The sequence below is a fragment of the Diabrotica virgifera genome, chromosome 2 (assembly GCF_917563875.1).
Source record: "Diabrotica virgifera virgifera chromosome 2, PGI_DIABVI_V3a".
NCBI lineage: Eukaryota > Metazoa > Arthropoda > Insecta > Coleoptera > Chrysomelidae > Diabrotica > Diabrotica virgifera.
The window spans coordinates 240,123,439-240,140,794 of NC_065444.1; the positions used below are offsets into that span (position 1 = coordinate 240,123,439).

Genomic DNA, 17,356 nt, shown 5'->3' on the forward strand with positions numbered 1-17,356 from the left:
GTATATAAATTATGGGTATGTATACATAAATAGCATAGGGCATACGCATCGTGTATATGATATAGGTATAGCACTTCTTTTTGGATGGGGAAAAAGCATTGAGCTCGTAATTTATTTACTATAAGAAATTTTCGCTTCTGTCGACACTCCCACGAGTGCCTTCAATTTTTTTACTCTCTCTTGGTATTTATTCAACAAGTAACATACATAGGTTATCTTACTAATAGGGAAGAGAAAAATCAAATAAAAAAACAACACTTGATTCCATTTGAACTTGGAATAACCCCTAATCTGTGTAATTTTTATATGACTTTTATATAGCCACTCTTTCTTTCAAGATATCCATAAGTCCATGATAATTGATATATAACATCTAATGCTAATATAACATCTCGGATTAGTTTATTAAATACCTCAATTGGTAGATCACTAGTATGCGAGTATTTACCCCATAGCATTTCTAACACTGTTCTTCACATCTGTTGTTAAAATTCTATAAAAATTAATATTGAGCAATTATAAACAAATATTTATAATCTATCACTTAAATCGTAATACAGGCAATAAAAACTATAAAATACCGTAAGATATAATATTATAAATAACAAATTTGGAAAATGTCCAATAACAATTTTTTTGATTAATCTTACACGCCCATTTTTTCCTCAAAACCTCTAACGAAAATTATAATTTGAAAATAATTTATTCAGAGCTTTATAGTAGTAAATAAAAAAACACAATTGTAACAACATATCATAAGGGCAGTAGTTGACAGTTAATGAGTTGCAAAATACACTGGCCTAAAAGAAGGGTTGCAAACAGGTCTATACTCCATCCGACCTCAAGCTAAGCGCTAGGTCACCGTGATCGGTTTAATTTCTATCCAATGACAATCTGCGACGTCACTACACACCCACTGATCACGGTAGCCTCGCGCTTAGCTTGAAGTCGGATTAAGCATAAAATAGGTAGAAACTAGTCTGGCATAGCTTATATAGATCTAAAACAGCTGTGAGTCAGTCGATATCATTTTAAAGCTGTTTAGCATGTCGTTTGTCACTTTCCAACTGTCATTTTTAACTCTCTAACCGAATCAACTCCCTTACCTACTTTAGATTTTAACTTTTGACTTATTTGAGATACCACAGTCGTTTTACAAGACACCGTAACCGTAAATTATTTTATTAAAAGGTAACGTACCCTAATATTATCGTTGTTTAACAACGTTTTATACACATAACCGACAAATTTAAAGTACTAATACTAATTGTAATATTATTCCAAATAATATATCACTAAATAAGTTATCTTTTTCGTGCAATAAGCCATATAAGTGCTTATATTAGAGCCTCCGTTGTATATAAAGAATCCTAGAAGAGACCAGTCAATGTTATTCTCAACTAATATATTAGAACAGGGCGCATTTGTAAAAATATTAGTACATTTGGACGTTGAGAGGTGACTCAAATTTTTTTGCAGAAATTGCTTAAAAATAAATCAAATAATAATATGTGAGTTACCCTCCCTCTCAAAAAGGTCCGGAACATTGTTTAAATAATCAAAATGTCAAAAAAATAAGGAAAAATTCGATTTTTTTCTTGGTTTTTTGATTATAACTTTAAAAGTATTCATTTCCGAAAAAAGTTGTACTGACATAAAAGTTGCGTAATTAAATTTCCCACAATACAGAATTGGTTAAAAATTTAAAAAATAGTCACCCTTGTTCCAAAATAGCAATAATTGTGAAAAAAACATACAAAAACAAGTATTCGCATTTTACGTTTTTCAACCATTTATGCTACACTTAGGACTTTCATATTTCACCCAAAAAAACTTTATGATACAGTAAAACAATGCTGTAAATTTCATTAAGATCGATTCAATAAATTTTGCCAAATAAATTTTGCAATCCAGCTTTCGTAAAAAAAATTAATTTTTTCAAAATGTCACAGGGCTGAAAATAAAGCAGATAGCAAGTTGAAATTTTTTTTGCACATAGAAGTATACTGTACCTTTCATTTGAAATTTTGCAAAATTAAAATCGATTAACATCACGGCGTCAGGAATTTTTTTAAATAAACATTAATTATTGGTGCTACGCGCAGGACAGCGGATAGTTTGCTCTGATTGGGCATTCCAATGACCTTTGATAATGATTGATACATTTTAATTTTTATTACATTTCGATATAAATAAATAAATTTGTTTATTGCAAAATAAAAACACATACTCTATCCTTTGAAATAACACTTTTATTAGCAAAAACTTTCTTTGTTCATATATTTTAACTTAAATAATAAAAGTTGATTATTTTTAAACATATGCAATTGTTTAAACAATATTTCACAAGCAATAATAAAATTAGTTTGATTTTTGTGGAATTAAAATATTAAAATACAAAAAATATAGAGTAAGAAAATAATATATTAGATAAAGATTGGAAGAAATTTTGGTGGAAATCAACTTGTGTGAATCGAACACCGCTGTCCTGCGCGTAGCACCAAAAATTATTGTTTATTTCAAAAATTTTCTGACGCCGTGGTAATTAATCGATTTTAATTTTGAAAATTGCAAATGAAAGGTACAGTACACTTCTATAAGCAAAAAAATTTTCAACTTGCTATCTGCTTTATTTTCAGTCCTGTAACATTTTGAAAAAATGAATTTTTTTTTGCGAAAGCTGGATTGCAAAATTTATTTTGCAAAATCTATTGAACCGATCTTAATCAAATTTACAGTATTGTTTTACTGTATCATAAAGTTTTTCTAACTGAAATATGAAGGTCCTAAGTATAGCATAAGTGGTTGAAAAACGTAAAATGCGAATACTTGTTTTTGTATGGTTTTTTCGCAATTATTGCTATTTTGCAACTAGGGTGACTATTTTTTAAATTTTTAACTAATTCTGTATTGTAGGAAATTTAATTACGGAACTTTTATGTTAGTACAACTTTTCTCGGAAATGAATACTTTTAAAGTTATAATCAAAAAACGAAGAAAAAAATCGAATTTTTCCTTAAATTTTTGACATTTTGATTATTTAAACAATGTTCCGGACCTTTTTGAGAGGGAGGATAACTCAAATATTATTATTTGATTTATTTTCAAGCAATTTCTGCAAAAATATTTGAGTCACCTCTCAACGTCCACCTCAAAACAGATGCGCCCTGGACTATATGTCCTGAAAGTTTTGACACAAAGTTCATTTGCTTTAATTTTAACAAAAACAAAATAATATCAAAATAATACAAAATAATATTAAGTTGTCTTTGGAAACAAAAGTTTGTTTACTTTATTTACTGACAGTTATGATCAAATATGAGCAGTATCTACAAATTGGTTGGGCGGGTACCCAAAGCTGCCAAATCTATCGAATACTCCAGAATGAAAACATTTCACGCATAAACATTTTATAGAACAATAGCTGAGTGCGAACAAGGAATACCTAGTCTGAATCTAAGAAAAAGTGGAAGATCACGTCCATTTACTGCACAGAGGTTAGGGAGATTGGTAAGAAGAGCCGAAAACAAGGTTGGAATGTTAACTAGGAGATTGGATCATCAATATAGATTTTCTAACAGTAAGATATCGTTGCAATTAAGGAGCAATGGTCTTAAATATCGAAAGAGATCCAAGTACCCCAAATATTCTCTAGCAAAACTCCTTCGAACTCCTTCATTGACACTCTGTCAATGAATAAATTTATTTCAGATGACGAAAATTATTTCTTCTTCTTCTTCTTATTCTTCTTCCTTCATGTATCTAGGCTTTAAAGCCTGTTTCTTCTTCAATACTAGCCTCCAAAATTGTTTAAATTACCGCACCACCTTTTTCTTGGTCTGTCAATACATCTTCGTCTTTTTGGTGACTTATCTCGTGTTACTCGTACTATCCTCTCCTCTGCCATTTTACTAATGCATTCGTTCCACTCCTGTTTTCGCTTTGTCACCCATCCATTTATGTCTTCTACATTGCATGATCTTCTTATGTTTTCGCTTCTCTCCCTATCCAACAGACTTTTCCCTGATATTCGTCGAAGTATTTTCATCTCTGTTGTTTCTAGTAGTCGTCTCGTTTTAGATGTGTCAGGTCTTGTCTCCAACGGGTATGTCAATATAGGTCTAATTGTTGCTTTATAGATTCTTGCTTTTGTGTCTTGTCTTAGGTGTTTGTTCTTCCAGATTTTCTCATTAAGAGATCCCGCCGCGCTTTGTTGTCGTACTTCCTTTTCAATATCTCCGCAACTGGTTATATCTATCCCCAGATATCTAAACCTTGCTTCTTGCTTTATTATTTTCCCATCAATTTCGATTTTACATCGAAGTGGGTATTTGGATGTTGCCATACATTTGTTTTTTTTTTGCTGACATCATATTGTATTTCTTGGTTGTTGTATTGGAGATGTGTGTTAATCTTTGCAGATCGTCTTCTGTCTTGGTGATTAATGCGGCGTCGTGTCGCCTGCATAACATAATATTTGGATTTCTTTTTGGAACAGCATTTGGAAAAGTATTTCACCTTGAGTAATTATGAAGGGAAACGATGGATTTTATATGGACAACGTAGAGAAATGTCCCGACAATGTTAGATATTAACATAAAACGAAATTTGCTTATAAAATCCTTGTCTGCTGTGCAATACCTAGGGGTGTTCTGTTGTGGGAACAGTTAAGAGTGAAGCTTCGAATAGTCAGAGCTATATTGATAACTGCCTTTCCAACTTGCTTCAATTTGTCCACGAAAATCATGCTAATGACCAAATTATGTTTTGGCCAGACCTAGGTTCATGCCATTATTCAAGAGATACCTAAAACTGGCTTCAACAACACCACGAAGCCTTTGTTCCCAGAAACGATAATCCTCCAAACTTGCCACAGGCTCGCACAATAGAGGATATTTGGGCTTTACTGTCTAGAAATGTTTATCATGGAGGATGGGAAACTCAAGATGAAGAACAATAAGTAACACGATGAATTTACGGAGAACTGAGAAATTGATCTGAATTCCGTCCAGAACCTCATAAGGGACATTCGAAGAAACTTGCGTTTATTAGAGAAGAGTGGAGCACACCACATAATTCGATAGTATAGTTTAGTTAAGTATTGCTTTGTAATGTATGATAACTAATTGGTATTTAAATAAATTTCTTCATTTAATTACCAAAATTCGATAAATATTTTTTGCCAAAACTGTGAGGACATTTGTTGACAATTTTCCTACAGACCTTTAAATACATAGTTCAAATAAAACAGTCAAATATACAAAGACTGGCAAATCTTACGACTATCTCTATACATTTTATTGTGTTAAATACAGTGTCTAAAAAATTGGTATGTGAGAGGGGGGCAGCTGGAATATTTTCGTCAGCGGTATTCCACTGAGCTGCTGATCCACAGGAACCCTTGTATCGTAGAGGGACGGCGCTTGGAAGATTATACCGCATGTTCCTCCGATGCAGGCCAGAGTGAACACCCACAAGAAGAATCTGTCCAGTACCATCGATACGAATTTCCAGTCTTCGACAATCTGAGAGAAAAATGTGTTTTAGTAATTGCTTTTTATTGCACAAATCAAATAACGCTAAGTGTCTTAATAAGGCCAATAGTAAATATTTTCAAACTGACAAATTTTTGTTTTTATTTTATATTTGTTCTTTGTCTCTAACAAAACGAGTGCTAGAAACGAGAGAACAGGGAAAAACAAAAGAGGACGACCAAGAGTTATGTGGGTAGATGAAATCAGGAAAGAAGTCGAGAAGAAGGATTGACATTGGAAAGTGCAAGAAATCTAACACAAGATCGGAAAGCATGGAGAATACAATGACAAACTCAACTCCACCAGCCTTACACCTAAAGGTAGAAAGGGTTAAGACTAAGTGAGTAAGTAAGAATTTGCTCTTTAATTCTTAGGTTTAAGATTAATTTATTCAAGTAATTTTCTGTGTAAAATGAAACTGGCATTACTAAGTTACTAGTTTCAAATAAGGCCAAATATTCAAGATGTATTCAATGTTAATTTAATATTTCCTTATTTATCTATTAAGTATTTTACCTTGAAATTCGGAAAGTAAAAAGTTAGACAATCTATATGCAAGACTTTCCCCATTTTGTTGCTGAATAAAATACATATTACAGACTTTTACACCTTAACATGGCCTTATATGGCGTTCGTGTCTTATAGTCCAAGAGGCAGCGTTGAAAATTCTCTTTGAATTTACTAAAGCTAGTTTTTTCACAGTTGATTACCGTGATTGTCTAGTAGAGAAACATACTGCGGTCGGTCAAGCGAAACGTAGAACAGGGGTTACTGAGAGGTTATCAAAGTTGCTTTCCTACGAAGGTAATTAAATCCATTTACTAAGGCTGAAAATCAGTACACACATTCTAAATTAAATATAAATAAAAGTTATTATAGTCGGTCAGCTGTATGACGGGACAGAGCCGGTCGGTCGGCTCCAGTGAATGTACAGGGTTATTCACTATATATTGACCCCCTTGTAAACTGCTTTATTTACAGAATTAGGAAAAAATGTAAGATACAAAAGTTATTCGATTTTTAAATTATGATTTTCTAACATATATATATATCGTAATAGTGACGTCATCCATTTGGGCGTGATGACGTAATCGACTATTTTTTTAAATGGAAATAGGGGTCGAGTGCTAGCTTATTTGAAAGGTTATTCAATTCCCTATTCAGTAATATAAAGATTACTATGATTAATTTTACAGGGTGTCCAAAAAATTTTTTTTCATTAAATTAATTGTTTAATTAATAATTCAAAACATTTTTTTGGACACCCTGTATAAATAATGATCTTAATGTTTATAGTACTCTATAGGCAATTGCATAACCTTTCAAATGAGCTAGCACACGACCACTATTCTCATTTAAGAAATAGTCGATTACGTCATCACGCCCAGATGGATGACGTCAATAGTACGATATATATGTCAAAAAATCATAATTAAAAAATCGAATAACTTTTGTATTTTACATTTTTTTCTAATCTAGTAAATAAAGCAGTTTACAGGGGGGTCAAAATATAGTGAAGAGCCCTGTACATTCATTGGGACCGACCAACCGGCTCTGTCCCTTCATACAGCTGACCGACTATAATAACTTTTATTTATATTCAATTTAGAATGTGTGTACTGATTTTCAGCCTTAGTAAATGGATTTAATTACCTTCGTAGGAAAGCAACTTTGATACCCTCTCAGTAACCCCTGTTCTACGTTTCGCTTGACCGACTGCAGTATGTTTCTCTACACAATCACAGTAATCAACTGTAAAAAATTTAGCTTTAATTCAAAGAGATTTTTCAGCGCCTACTCTCCGCCTATTACCAATAATTATCGTTTTCAATACGGATTTTTCATCCGGAATATATTTTAATTATTAGATAATATTAAGCAAAACGAAATTTTTATTAAGTGGTTACTAAACGATAAAAGAAAATTATCAAACTCCTTATAAAACATTGTACTCCACAGTAGGTTTTTTGTTAAAGATCAAAAGTAGGTAAATTTTTAATTCAAAGGTCAATTAGATTAAGAAGTATCTATCCTACAAACTATGTCTTATTTAAAAATAAAACAACAAAGATATTTTTAACAGCTTGATTTATAACCAAAAATGTTACTAGAAATCTCACTTAATACTTAATTTTTTCTAATCTAAATAAAAAAAAACTGATATGTGATACTCGACTGAAACTCAGAATTGGACTACATTTTTCAAAATACTACTTCTGGTCGACTCTCCTCCATGCAGTTAAAACGTGGACCCTTAAAACATGAACTGTAAATAAATTAGAGGCCTTTGAAATGCGGATGTACCGGAGAATCATAAATATTTCATGGACATCGCGGGACATCGCGTACCTCAAACGAAGAACTGCTGATTAAATATGCCAGGAAAGAGAACTTTTGAACAAAGCGAAAGTTAGAAAAATATCATAGGCACCTACCTAAGCCACTTACTTAGAAATATTAAGCACCAATATACTTACTAAACTAAAAGTGAAAGAAAATATCGAGGGAAAGAGAGTACAAGGAAGGAAAAGACTATCGCGGCTGAAATATCAGACAATGAACAGGGCTAAATATTGAACAGCTGAAGACAGATAAGAGTTTTCAATTTTAGTAGTCAATCTTGATTAAGGACCATTTTAAGAAAGTTTATTTGCGATCCAACATGATTAAACCTTTAAAATTGCCATTTATGCCGTCTTGAACAATAAAAAAAAACAAAAAGGATTCCTTCGAGCCGGATTTGAACCAGCGACCTATGGATTTCTACAAGTTTATACCACTACAGTCCACCGCTCTACCAACTGAGCTATCGAAGGTTGTTCGTTTAAATTTTTAAACACGTATATTTTCTTTGTAGTATTTGTTGTTTTCCGTCAGAAAACAAACCCATCTACCAGTTCCAGAGTAACAAGTCTGGATTTTAGTTATTTGGAGATAAGAGATAATAGGCTGTGGGTGAAAAATAGGTCGATTTCAGGATATAATTCAGGAATTTTTGAAACCTATCAGGTGTTGTAAAGGACGATGCCAGGAATAACTTCTACTAAAATGTAACCAAAAATATTATGCGCTTTTTTTTATTGCGATTTTCATTTGTTAAATTTGCAATTTTTAATGATTTTTAATTTTGCCGCTTAGGATATTGATTTTAGAGAAAAACTTTTTAATAGAAAGTTGTAGTAAATTAAAAAACCTACAATTTGAGGTACGGTAAGTTTAATTTGGTTAATTGGTTATTGCAAAACAGCCCGCGAAAGGTCCAAAATGGCCGTTTTTACAATTGCATTATTTATTGTACAAATAATTTTTTTTATTTTTTAAAGCTTTAAAATGAAGATCTTTCAATTCCAAACATAAAAAAATTTTTAAAGCCAGATTAACGAATTTGTTGCTTAGATATTATAAATTGTTTATCCCAAGAGGTCAAATGTCGAAGGCTATAACTTTTTGAAAAAAAAATCGTAGAGAGTTGGTGAAACATCTAATCTCCTTCTAAAGAGTTATATTTTCATATTCTGATGTAAATAAATGCGTAAAACATTTTTAAACCTCTAATTTTTGGGTTTGAAAATAAGGGGGCAAATTTCGTTATAAACATTTAGAGCTAAAGCGGCCCTGTACATCCTATGAGTTTCTAACTTACAGATTATTCTTGCTGAAGACAAACCGAAGATTTCTAAAAAAATAAAAATTTTCTATAACCAACTGAAGCCGAGATAATTGTTTTTTTTTTCTTAAGTCGTAGTGCCTTTATTTATAACAATTAAGAAATTATTTTACAGTCGTTGACTAAAGAAAGACTTATATTATCTTAAAATAAAAATTATTATAAAATATAATTACATTTATTTATTAAACGCTTTTATTTAGTTCAATAGTTTGCGTCAAATCTTTAGACGTTAATTTGACTGCTTTTTCTTCAATGTAAATGAATGAAAATTTGCAGCCATATGCATTCGCGGGAACAATACACGAATAGTCAATAAATTTTTTTTTTCATGTTTATTAATTGTTTAAATAAAAAAAAACGATTTTAATGGAAAACGCTTAAATTCTCTTGTTTTTTACAATGTAAAAACTTGAAACTTTTACAGATTGTAATAGCTAATGATATGAACAATACATAATTTCACTTTTTACGTTAATTGTTTACGTTATGCTTCATTAATAAACAATAAAGTTTCAAATTTTTTACCGATTCCGACTACTTTTCACGTTAGTACATTATATGTTTTACACATATATTTTAATAAACATGACGATATATTTTAATGTTTGAAAAGTGTAAGACTAAAAAGTAAAAAATAAAAAAATATGAAAAAAAAAATTTTAAGAAACGCTTTTCTTTAGTTACGAGTTATTAAAATCAAAAATATTATAAAAAAATCAACTAAAAAGCAAAGAATAAAAAAAATTGAAAAAATCTAACACATTCGTTAAAGAAAAGCGTGGGGCGAAAACCGTTTATTCGATGAACACGCGTCACGCTTTTCTTGACGGATGTGTTCGATTTTTCAATTTTTTTTATTCTTTGCTTTTTAGTTGATTTTTGAAGTTATACTTCTTTACGGGCGTAATGACGGTGAAATTTTATATGGGAAAACCTAGCGACCGGGCGCATGCGCATTATAACTTTGTTCTGATTGGATGTTCAAATGACATGACAAAAATTATCCAATATGGCAGCTGTGGCACAGCTGTGGGACTGTGTTTGGTTATAATGTATGCTTGTTGCGTTTTAAAATTTGTAGGAAGAGAAACAACAAACAAAAAGTTAGTTAATGGTTATACTGCCTTTTTAAATAGTTTTCATATTATATTTTTGGACTTATTTACATAGAAGAGATGATTGTTGCATGCCAATGTGAAAGCTCATCAAACTGTGCCTAGTATGAGTGCCGCAGATCTCGCTTATTCAAAGCTAAAGAATCTTTCACTGGTAAGTGTTTTATAAATAGTTGATCAAATTTTGTTATGATATTTGAACATAGCCACTTTGCACGACGCAAGTGATTGCGAAATTTATTAGTCGTTATACGGGCTCCGATACCTACCTTGAACCTACCAAAATACATAAGTAGTATGTAATACTTTTTTTTACATAATTTGATTACCATCAAAATTTCTATCAATATTCACCTAATATATTGTCTTCTTACCCTATGTTTTGTTGTATTTTTTCAATTCTAAATCATTTCAATTCAAAATCAAAATAATTTGATTTACATAAGTTAAAAATGTCAAAAGGTTAATCTGTTTAGTTAGACGATCTTCGCACATAATGACAAGCTGTCTCTGTGGCGCAGTTTTAATGCGGGTGAATCCCAATACAACGCAAATACCAGCCGCGTGGTAAGTTGGTTCGAATCCCAATAAAAACTTTTATTTTTTTATTTTTTTTTTATACATTTTATGATTGTAAGTATATTTATTATATAATTTTATTTTCAGAAAATACGTATTTAGTTAAAAATTTTTCCGACAATAATGTTCAGAAATCATTTGTGGCATTTTTAATGTGTTTGTGTGTGTTTTATTTTTTTATTATTTTAATTTTTGGCACTGTTTTAATAAAAATGTTTGAGAAGTATTAAGTATAAATTAATTTAATATTTAAATAAAATATAAATAAAAAGTATATTAATTTCGTTTATAATCATATAATCATATAATAGAAGTATAACTTCTTACGTGAGTACAAAGTACACACACATTCTTTTTTTTATAATATTTTTAATTTTAATCACTCGTAACTAAAGGAAAGCGTTTCTTAAAAATTTTTTTTTCATATTTTTTTATTAAAAATTATTTTTAAAATCGGTGCTTTTGCGAGCGGCCGAATTTTTTAAATCGCCCGGCTCGCTTCAAATCCGCACGGTCGGAAAATTTTTACGTAACTTGTAATAAATTTTGACAGAAAACAATTTAATAATATTACCATTATAATATACACTCTATTTACGACTGTATTTGTTTTTCTTGATAAACTTTTATATGTGATATTTCATTTCTGAAGAAATAATATTACAAAAATGATACATATATATGAAATATATAACTATATTTTTAATTTTTCCATTGTTATATAAATATAATAATAATAATAATGTTACTTCTTACTGTAATATACAATATAAAACTTTTTCTTCTTGTAGTGACTATTCTTTTTGGATTTCACATATAAAAGTTTATCAAGAAAAACAAATACAGTGGTAAATAGACTGTATATTATAATGGTAATATTATTAAATTGTTTTCTGTCAAAATTTAATACAGGTTACGTAAAAATTTTCCGAGCGCGCGGATTTGAAGCGAGCCGGGCGATTTGCAAAATTCGGCCGCTTGCAAAAGCACCGATTTAAAAAATAATTTTTAATAATTAAATGTAATTATATTTTATATTAATTTTTATTTTAAGATAATATTAGTCTTTCTTTAGTTAATGACTGTAAAATAATTTCTTAATTGTTATAAATAAAGGCACTACGATTTAAGAAAAAAAAAAAAACGATTACCTCGGCTTTAGTTGGTTGTAAAAATTTTTAATTTTTCTATAAATCTTCGTTTCATCTTCAGCAACAATAATCTGTAAGTTAGAAACTCATAGGATATACAGGGCCGTCTCAGCTCTAAATGTTTATAACGAAATTTGCCCCCTTATTTTCAAACAAAAAAATTATCTCGGCTTCAGTTGGTCGTAGAATTTTTTTACTTTTTTATAAATCTTCATTTCATCTTCAGCAATAATAATCTGTAAGTAAAAAACTCATAGGATGTACAGGGCCGCTTCAGCTCTAAATGTTTATAACGAAATTTGCCCCCTTATTTTCAAACGCAAAAATTAGAGGTTTAAAAATGTTTTACGCATTTATATATACCATAATATGAAAATATAACTCTTTAGAAGGAGATTGGATGTTTCACCAACTCTCTACGATTTTTCTTCAAAAAGTTATAGCCTTCGACATTTGACCTCTTGGGATAAACAATTTATAATATCTAAGCAACAAATTCGTTAATCTGGCTTTACAATTTTTTTTATATGTTTGGCATTGAAAGATCTTCATTCTAAAGCTTTAAAAAATAAAAAAGAAATATTTGTACAATAAATAATGTAAGTGCAAAAAACGGCCATTTTGGACTTTTCGCAGGCTGTTTTGCAATAACCAATTAACAAAATTAAACTTACCATAGCTCAAATTGTAGGTTTTTTAATTTACTACAACTTTCTATTAAAAAGTTTTTCTCTAAAATCAATATCCTAAGCTACAAAATTAAAAATCTTTAAAAATTGCAAATTTAACAAATGAAAATCGCAATAAAAAAAAGCGCACAATATTTTTGGTTACATTTTAGTAGAAGTTATTCCTGGCATCGTCCTTTACAACACCTGATAGGTTTCAAAAATTCCTGAATTATATCACGTTTTGTCACCCACAGCCTGAGTATTGGAAAGTGCTTCAATAACAAATATTTACGAGTTCCAATGGGTAACAACTCTATAATATCGTTCTGTGAAGATGTCACACATTATATTTTGTCATAAAACGGTACGTAATAATTATTTTAGTTCCAAAAAGTGTATTAATTTGAGTTTTTACGTAGCCACAAGGTACATGGGGATACAATGTAAAGACATACAGCACTATAAACACGCAACCCACGTGTCTTTTGGATAGTCATAAGTCATAACAGCCAACGGCCATATTCATACGGATTTTTATCCATCACTTGGATTTTATCCTAATACCCACCTCTCTTCAAAAAGGAGACAAGTAGGCCCCGGAGAATTACAGAGGAGACGAGTTAACTTATTAAACACAACATTAAAATTAGCAACCAAAGTGATAACAAAAAATAAATTGAATGAAATTATACCTAAGTACCATTAGCAGAAGAACAAGAAGGTTTTAGGTCGGGAAGGTCATGCACTGACGCTACATTTAATAATGAGGCAAGTTCAAGAGAAATCGTTGGAATACAACAAACCGGCATATTTATATTTTGTGGACCTTAAGATAGCATTTGACAAGGTCACATTAAAGGACGTTATCCATTTGTTACACTCGAGCGAGGTACCTCTAGGAATATCTAATTAAAACGATCGAAAACATCTAAGTACCAGAACAACACAATAAAAGTAAAAGTGGAAGATGAACTAACTGACCCAATTAAAGCCGGCAATGGGATAAGGCAGGGGGATTCCTTGAGTCCTTTATTGTTCAACCTGATCATGGACGAAATAATAAAAAAAGTAAGAACTAAAAAAGGATACCAAATGGGAGAAAAACAACTTAAAATAATCTGCTATGCAGACGATGCAATATGTACTAATCTCTCAAAGTGAAGATGATTTACAACGTATGCTGCGTCAATTTAACATAACCGCCAGAAAATTTACCCTGTTAATTTTTGACAAAATGCATGGTTATAACAGCAGTTCCAATAAGATGTAAATTGGAGCTGGAAGGTCAGATAATAAAACAAGTGATGGAGTTTAAATACCTAGGCATCACACTATCTAGCTACGCAAGGCTCGAAACAGAAGTGGAAGATCAAGTGAATAGAGCAAACAGAGACGCAGGTTGCCTGAATGACACAATATGGAGAAATAAAAATATCGGAAAAGAAATGAAAGGCAGAGTTTACAAAACAGACATCAGACCAATAATGACATAAGCGGCAGAAATACGACCCGACGCCCGACACAGAGAGGACGAAAATATTGCTCGAAAAAGCGGAGATGAAAACCCTTCGAAAAATCGATGGTAAGACTCTATGGGACCAGTGGCGTAGCTGACGGGACCAGTGGCGTAGCTGACATGCCCGCAGGGTCCGCAAGGCGAGGGGGCCCGAAGTTAGGAGGGGCCCCTTAAAGCCTTCAAGCTTCATATTTCTACTTTATTTAAATTAGTGACCAAAACCTATTTTCCTAATAAGCATAAAAATAGGGAATTTGGAAGGAAGTAATGAAGCGGATAATTGACGTAATTCTTACCCTTCCGGGTGCAATTTAGCGTTTCGTGGACATGTTGGTAGTTTAGATGAAAGTGATTCCCAAAAAGGTAATTTTTTGTCGGTAGTTTTTCCTAGTTCAATATGATCCTGTTTCAGTTAAATTAATCAATAAAAACAATAACTTAAAAACAAATTACTTGAGCCCAATTGATCAATTTAATTAAAAAACTTGTTTTTACTCAATAATTCTTGATACCACTCAAGATATTTCAAAACACGATCAGCTTAGTTTTGTTTTTCGATATGTAAAGCTAACTTGCAATGAAAATAATTTATTGCCCGGTTACAGATAAATGAGAAATTTAAAGAGATAGACCAATTGGTGTATTGCCCGGTTACAGATAAATAAGAAATTTAAAGAGATAGACCAATTGTTGTACAAGTGGTACCCAACAAAATATATTAAAAAAAATATATATTAAAGATACATTTTGTTCGGTACCACTTGTACACCAATTGGTCTATCTCTTTAAGTTTCTCATTTATCTGTAACCGGACAATACCTTCCAAAGCAGATGTTGAAAGTGTTTTGGGATTTATTCGAATTTTGCACCAAAGTGCAGGCGGTCTTGTAAATAAAATTTTAAAATTTATACAATCAAAGCACCTTTCCGTACACAACTGCAGAGCAAAGGGGTATGCTGGGACAAGCGTTATGAGTGGTGTATATTCAGACGTACAAAGGCGCATAACTGACATTGAAAAAACAGCTTCCTATGTTCATTGTGCATCCCATAATCTGAACCTAGTGTTGAATGATGCCGTTGCCGGTGTACAGGAGTTAGGGATGGACTCGAGCCGAGCAGAGCCGAGCTTTTGACAAGCTCGGAATGTCGAGCCGAGCTCGAGATAGAAGCTCGGCTTGAACTTCGAGCTGCCGGATAAGCTCGTGGCTCGTGTCGCCTCGACTCGAATATTTCGAGCCGGCTGGAATTTATTTCATATTTACGGACACATATGAATGTGGTATATTAAAAATACATATTTATTTGTAGTGTGAATTACTTATTCTCACACAAAAGTATCAGTCGTAGCAGAAATAAATGAATTAGATAAAGTATTAAGTATTAGCTAAAATATTGACAAGCTCGTTGAGGAAAGCTCGGCTCGGCTCGCAAGAAACAAACCGGCTTGAGCTCGAAGCTCGGCTTGTCAAACGAGCCGAGCCGAACTAAGCTCGAGCTTGTGACCATCCCTAACAGGAGTTGGTTTTTTACGATATGATTAAGAGATTATATGTTTTTTTAGCACAAGTATTAAAAGATGGGATGTACTATGTACTATTATGACTTTGAATTCATCGCGTTTGCCAACACTTAAAAGGTTATGTGAAACCTGTGGTTATTCAGACATAATGCTGTTACGGCTTTGCGTCGAGCTCTCAGAAAATTAATGAAATCTTTAATGAAAATTTCATTGCTATCTAAAAAAAGAAAATGAAAAATTAGAAGCTAATGCATTATTAGAGCATATGAATAATTTTGAATTTGCCGTTAACATTAGTATTCAATCTAAAATACTTAACTTTATTAATCTTAATTAACATCAAAATTCTGCAATCTGAAAAGGCAGAGTTAACGGTCGCCCTTCAACTTTTTGAAAAAACTCGTGATAATCTTCGAGAAATGAGAAATTCGTTTTACGAAACTTTAGCAGAAGCAGCAGGAATAGCAGAATAGTGAGGTATTATACCAGAATTTAAAAATAAACGGATAAAACTTATAAAAAAAATTTTACGACGATCTCAGCTGCGACGAAAGGATAACTTATAGCAAAAAAGTTTTGAAGTTCATTTTTCAATGTTAAAAACCCCATTTGTTTAAAATCTTCTTTCCGTGACCCAGTCTAGTTTGTGTGATGAGAAGCGTGTATGTTTATTCCTTACTGTTAATCAAATAGGTATTGTGATAATTACTTTCTTTCCTTTGCTTTAGAATAAGAACTTTTGAAGTTGTGACTGGCTGAATGGCAAATGCCTGTGCCAAAAAAAAAACATGTTTTCAATGTAAATTTTTATATAATACAACTTACAAATAGGTTTTTCGGATTAAGATACATGTATAATAGGTTTTCATGTATATTTCCAAAAAATCTCTTAACACTAAAGCATGAAGACTTATTATAGAAATGCCAAATATTGTCCTTTACACACATTTTAGTAATTATACTGTTATTTTGTGTCATTATGTTTATAATACGGGGGCCCATAAAATTTGTCGCGGGGAGCCCCCCAATCTCCAGCTACGCCACTGTATGGGGCATAGCTAGAAGTACAGATATACGACGGAGATGCAAGGTGGATAACATTAGGTTTGTTCTAGCAAAAACAGTCAAACTAGACAGAAACCGTCGGTCAGTGAGAGAACATAATACAGTCACCAATGCTATCCCCTCTACTCGCGCTGGTCGACTATTCGCTGATGGTTTCAAACCGTTTGAAACTGATGCTAGAACAAACCTATTAATAACTGGGTAAGAAACAGAATATAATGGATTGACCACATAAGCCGAATGACCACAAATAGAGTAATCAGGACAGCGACAGACGGTTCCCCAATAGGAAGACAATCAATGGGAAGACCACGAAAACGATGGAACGACAACTTACTAGAGGCACATTGAAAAAACAGACAGAGTCATGTCTATACAAAAAGAAGAAGAGGATGAAGAAGACTTGGATTTTTTAATAATATTAATTTTTTTTTTTCTAGTAAACAGTCAAACTAGTCAGAAACCGTCAGAAAACAGTTGGTCAGTGAGAGAACATAATACAGTCACCAGTGCTATCCCCTCTACTCGCGCTG

The 17,356-nt window shown here is 31.9% G+C and overlaps 1 protein-coding gene and 1 non-coding gene across 2 annotated transcripts in view; both read right to left on the minus strand.

Moving 5' to 3' along the window:
* Window positions 1-5,279: 5,279 nt before the first annotated feature.
* Window positions 5,280-17,356, minus strand: part of LOC114331675 (acetylcholine receptor subunit beta-like 2) — a 158,825-nt gene continuing 146,748 nt past the window's right edge. Inside the window, exon 10 of the mRNA XM_050643136.1 lies at window positions 5,280-5,525. Within this exon, the coding sequence (XP_050499093.1) occupies window positions 5,319-5,525 (207 nt within the window). The 3' untranslated portion in view covers window positions 5,280-5,318. The remainder of the gene's footprint in view (window positions 5,526-17,356) is intronic.
* Trnay-gua (transfer RNA tyrosine (anticodon GUA)) lies at window positions 8,260-8,350 on the minus strand. Its single transcript is given in 2 exon segments — window positions 8,260-8,295; window positions 8,314-8,350. It is a non-coding gene; the product is annotated as a tRNA-Tyr (tRNA).